The following is a 5986-nucleotide window of genomic DNA, read 5'->3' as shown; positions in this document are numbered from 1 at the left end:
AGAGAGAGAGAGAGAGAGAGAGAGAGAGAGAGAGATTCTTTCCTGATCTAAGTTGCCTGGTAGGCTTACCTGACTGTGTGAGGTGAACATCATACACTCCTATATCTTTATTGATTTGTAAAAAACAATTACATCACCTGCAAATTAATGGACATGTTTGAAGAGAGTCGAGTTTAAACTGTGTCTGTGTAATGCCCAAGCAACAGACTAATTCAGTAAAAAGAAAAAAAAAAACCAGTCAGCCCACTTGTTTGGAATCATGTAGACAAAGCAAACAACTGACTGATTTTTTTTTCCACTTTTCAACCTGTTGCTTTGGCAACGCACGCATTCAACTTTGTGAGACAAGTGGTCTTATAGGCAGAAATCTAGGCCTACAGCCAGGGACCAAGGATTCCAGTTCTAGCTCTGCATAAAGCTGGGAAATCTCACACAATTTTCGTTATTTTGCTTTGTTTCCTTAATGTGTTTTTGTTTATAAACTGAGGAACAATGACTTTTGGCTCTAAGTTTATTAGGATGCATAGTGTGAGTAAGAAGTATGCAGAGCTCCTTAAAATAATTTGGAGGAGTTTGGAATGTGCTCCTGATATGAGATCACCATTTTATTTGTCTGAGATACTGTCCTTATACATTACTCTTGCTTTTTTTTGGATACCTTTTCAATAATATTTTCAAGTTTGTGTTTTTGTCTTTGTAAGTTGTGATGACCAGGTTTATTGCTGCATTTCTTTGCTGTAAATATTATGGTCAAGATCCATGTATGTGATGTATATATTTTATTCATAATGTATGCCTATAGATATATATGTATTAGAGACAAGCATCAGCATCCCTTCCCGGACCATCTTATTTCATATTTGTTTCAGGCGACGTATAAATAAAATCCAGTTGATTAAAGGACCCAACAGAATCCTACTGACTTTGGAAGATGTGACATTTATTAATCCCCACTTCGGCAGTAAGGTAAGTAGCCCCCTTTCTGGCTTTATTGCCTCATCTCATAGGCAGAAGCTACAAGTTAACATTGAATGCATGCCACTTATTAGTTTCAATTATGATATGCTGTAAGAGTAAAATACATGAACCGGAGAGAATAAAGGCTAGACTAACAACCAAAAATATAAGAATCAAATACATACTGTATTTAGAACACTTGCCAGATACAGGAAGCCAATCTCACATGATCCTGCTTACATGCAGGATTAGGAAAATGGACTAATGGTCACCAGAAGGTAGGAAGCATAGAAGACACGGAAAGAATCAGATATTAGATAAATGGTACCAAAATACAGTTAGACAGGAGGAATAAATTCCAGTGTTCTATAGAACACTCAGGTGCCTATAATTTACAATTTCTTGCATTATTGACAAAAAAAGAAAGAAAGAAAATGAAAAAAAAGAGGCGAAAATTTATTAACATAAAATACAGGGGACTAAAACTATAGTTGAGCAGGTAAAAAGCTCCATTGCTCTTGCACAGGACCTGAATTTCTTTCCCAGCCCCAAGTCTAGTTGCTTACCTATAACCCTAGCTCCAGTGGATCCAACACGCTTTTTGAGCCTCCTCAGGTACCTACACACGTGTATCATGTACACATACACATATACACAGACAAATTCACAAAATAAAAATACATTTAAAAAAATGTTTTATATGGATATATAAAATTTAAGAATACCAAAATGTTAATTACTCTTATTTGTTCAGCATGTATTATATACAAATGTCAGTTATTCAGTTTTATCCCCTGGTATATGTATGAATATTAATTGCTAATTAAAATTATATATATAGTTCATGATATGTCTCAGTTAGATAATGATGACTTAGAACTGTGTTTAGAAAGTGGATATAGTCCACTCTGGGCAATAGTTTAGCTTTGACTTCATATAACCCCTTTTAGCTAAACTTTATATTGGCCTCTAACACCCAACATGGTGCTTATACTATAAAATGTACTAATAAAAGTTTGGAGAAAGATGGTTCAACTCAGAAAGAGGGTTGAGTTTCATGAAATTCCAGGTTCTATTTGTGTTGTAATAAGTGACCTTCCTAAGGACCTGCTACTGTCTCTGGGATGCATTTTGTGAGATTGTGTATATTCCTTACCTCCTAGGGCATTACAGTCAAGTTGCAGACAATGAGATCTTGCAAGGAAACCAATACATGCCAACTTGTACAAATTAACCGGAAATAGAATAGGACTGTAGAGAAGTCAGATCAATAGAAGGAGCCTTTCAGAGACCCAGATCCAAAGCTGTATCTTAAACAAAGGGAAGGTAGAATTTGTCTATGTCACAGATTACAGACCATTTATCAATCACTTTTCTTTGACCTTCCCAGGAGAAATTAGTAGTAAGCTTTGGAATTGCAAATAAAAATATCTGGACTTACAAGCTTTTTAAATAAATTGGCTTGTGCCAGGCAGTGGTGGCACACACCTTTAATCCCAGCAGAGACCTCTGAGTTCGAGGCCAGCCTGGTCTACAGAGTGAGTTCCAGGACAGCCAGGGCTACACAGAGAAACCCTGTCTTGAAAAACCCAAAAAAAAAATGGCTTGTAAGTGTTGGTATTTATTACAGAAGGGTGATTGCAAGCTAATACTGTTGTGTCATATACTCCTAAATAATTAGAATAAAGGGTTTTGAATGTTCTCATTATGAAGAAATGATAAATGTTTGAGATGATAGGCAACTTAAGTACCCTGATTTGAGCAATATGGACTGGATGTACCATAGTATCATACTGTATCCCACAAACATGTATAAGTATTATCTATCAACATATATTTTTAAAAGTTGGAATTCACCAAAATTTTGTTATTGGTTATTGGTAAATGGTAATATTGGTAAATGGTAAATTGGTAAATAATAATAATAATAATAATAATAATAATAATAATAATAATAATAATGACAAACAATTTTCTGTGTTTGGATAGAGTTTCCATCCTGTTTTCCTACTGTCTTCCGAGCCCTGGGAGCTATCCTAGGCAGAGGAAACAGAATACACAGAAGCTTAGAAAAGAAAGCATGTGCGGGACAATTTTGTTAAGGAAACTGGTGTGTTTCCTTATGCTAGCCTATTTGGTTGCAATAATGACACTGATCTTTGCATACTTTGTAGAGGTGGCAAGGTGTAGAAGGATGATACAAAAAAGCATCATATTGTTCCCATATGCCATTAACTGTTTTTACTTTACTATACCAGACTTGAGAATTTTGCTATCTCAGTGCCAAACTGGTCAGTTGCTTTAAAATGACACTGAAACTTACATGGAATTAGTTGGCTATGCAAGGAATGGAATTGTGTAGTAATGTCCTGTGTGGTCAGTCAAATGAACTAATGAACTATTTAATTCATTTCCCACTTATAATCATCTGGGTTAAATCTTCAGATGATTTTGTAAGGTGGATATCACCTTCCTAGAAATGTACTGATGAAAGACAAAATTATCATTTTGGCTGTACTCTACCTCCATGCCTCAGAAACACACTAAGAATTGGTTGTTGTTTTGGAAACTACCAGAGGAGACTAACAGTCGTGGTGGGGGAGTCTTTCTGGGGTTTTCATCCAGTATTCTTTTTATGAAATTCCCAACTGAAGCAGATACAGAAACCAAAGCTCTGAGGCAATCCCAATCTATATATAACTTGATACCAAGATAAAATAATTTAGTCCTGTGGTCAAAAATTTTTATCTAGAAACATGATCACTGATATAGTCTCGTGAAATTATAGATAATTGTACTAAAGTCTTGATCAAAAGATACAAACCTGTTTTCAAACCCCCTATTAATTTGATATTATCCTCATCAACCTGACAGTTCTTGACAGCTGCCTGGATATTGGGCTCTAAAGTAGCAAAGACAGTAACTATACTCAATTTTGGACTAAATTGGCCTTTTCAATGCATAGACCATCAATGCATAGGCCTATTGAAGTCTACTAATATATAAACTGCACCCGTGTTGCAAAATAGTGCCAGCACTTGCAAAATGTCACAAAGAGCACACTAGAGCTACTGTCAGCCAGCCAGCCAGCCTGGGGTTTAAGATAGTGCTCATGATGATAGGTCCTTTCATTTATGCAGACCTTTTGACCTGAAAGAATAAAAACATCATTACAACTGTTTAATATAAAAGTGAAAAGACATCAAATATTGATAGCCCTTTAGGGGATGTTGATGCTTGTTTGCTTGTTTAAGTGTTTTGGTCTAATTGGAAAAGAATGGCATTACCCAAGCAGAAGAACATAGCTCTCTGTCCCTTTTTGGCATTTGGCTTCTCTCAAAGATTCTGAGTGGAACAGATAGAGGAAGCATATATTTTGCTTAATTGCTCTGCAGTCACAAACTTGCAGCTGGCTGTGTTTAATCAGTCAAGAAACCAAGCCAAGAATTCTATCCAAAAGGAACGTCGGAAAGTGTAAACTCTTTGAGAATACAGAATCAATGCGGTCTAGAGAAATTGGCAGGTCAGGAGAAGCCAAGTCAGAAAAGGAAGATTTTAGAAGGAAGTGAAGCTGAAATTCAAGTGTATGTGGATTTTGGCAGATTTTATCACTGTCTCCCTTGCCCTTTACAGAGAGGGCTGTGTCTTAATATACATCTACGTGCTCTTGCTGAAATGTAGAAATAAAGAAGAGAAGAGAAGTAGATGGCTCCCTGGCCTTGCTCTCTTTGAGTGAGTGCAGATTGATGGAGGGGTTATGTGAGAAGTCATGTCTTGATGTTACATAAGTCTTGAGCTGTTAAAATTTCAGAACATTTTCTTCAAAGTTGGTGTTGAAAAGAACTTAACTGAAGACTAAAGCAACCAGTTGATCAAAGACCATTGTAATCACAGCATCAGAAATTATGTAAGATTAATTCGTATTGGCAAGCAAGTCTGATAAAAAGTCTGATGTGGTAAGAAGGAGCACAGGACAGGGATCTAGGACACCAAAATCTTTGCTCAAGCCCTTATATTCTTTAGCTGTCTGTTTCCTCCTTATAAAAAGGAAAATATTGGTGGTATGTGCCTATAACCTTGGTCCTGTGAAGGCAGAGGCAGGAGGATTGTCTTCTTTAGGCCAGTCAGTCATACTTGATAGAGTCTTTGTGAGATGTTGTCTTAAAATAATGAAAACACTACCATGACAACCAGTAATAAAAATAATTAATAATAAATGGGTGAATGGTGGTATTGGTGTTAGAAGAGGGCCGTTGTCTAGATAATAACAAGAGTATCTCTTTGTTTATATTCATTACAATTCTTTTAAAGAGACATTTAAAGAAATATAGAGAAGAATATTGAGGTATCTGTTGACTTATTCCATCTTCACATAAAATAACTCTACTGGCTTACTTGAGGGTATGAAAGCTTATCTGACCTGCTTCAGTCTCACACTTATCATGAGCCTATGACCCATTTACTGTGTCTTAATTGCTCTATGGGAGGTCTTCTGTCAGAAAGAACATTGTCATTTGGCAGAGTAGAATAAAAAGGAGCCAGTATTGGGAGTCAGGGTCTAAAATTATTCCCTAGTTTTCTATTTTAAAGTTTTGATTTCTCTACACCCACAGTTCTCTTAACTAAATCATCGAGTAGATAATTTTTAGAAATTAATTTCACCTTTTGGGTCTAAATGTCAAGTCTAGAAAATGAGGATTCCATGCTAACAGTTATATTCTTTCTGGTATAACATGTACATAATTCAAATTTTCTCTGGGAATCAGGAATGGTACATTGCATACCTATAATCCCAGCACTCTAGAAGCTGAACAGGAAGATTATGAGTTCTAAACCAGCTAGGACAACACAGTGAGACCCTGTCAAACAAAACAAACCAAAACAACAAACCAAAGCAACAAAACCAACCAACCAACCAACCAACCAACCAACCAACCAACCAGCCAACCAACCAACTAACCAATCAACAAGTAACATTTTAGGGACGGAGAGGGCTGTATTTATACATTGAGAAATATATAGCTACACA

The 5986-nt window shown here is 36.2% G+C and overlaps 1 protein-coding gene across 1 annotated transcript in view; it reads left to right on the top strand.

Moving 5' to 3' along the window:
* The window catches only part of Gucy2f (guanylate cyclase 2F, retinal), an 83579-nt gene that overhangs the window by 29800 nt on the left and 47793 nt on the right, over positions 1 to 5986 (top strand). Inside the window, exon 5 of the mRNA XM_031377966.1 lies at positions 870 to 966. Within this exon, the coding sequence (XP_031233826.1) occupies positions 870 to 966 (97 nt within the window). The remainder of the gene's footprint in view (positions 1 to 869; positions 967 to 5986) is intronic.

The sequence above is a fragment of the Mastomys coucha genome, chromosome X (assembly GCF_008632895.1).
Source record: "Mastomys coucha isolate ucsf_1 chromosome X, UCSF_Mcou_1, whole genome shotgun sequence".
Lineage (NCBI taxonomy): Eukaryota > Metazoa > Chordata > Mammalia > Rodentia > Muridae > Mastomys > Mastomys coucha.
Note: the sequence above shows the minus strand (reverse complement) of the source record. Positions and strands in the feature narration are given on the sequence as shown.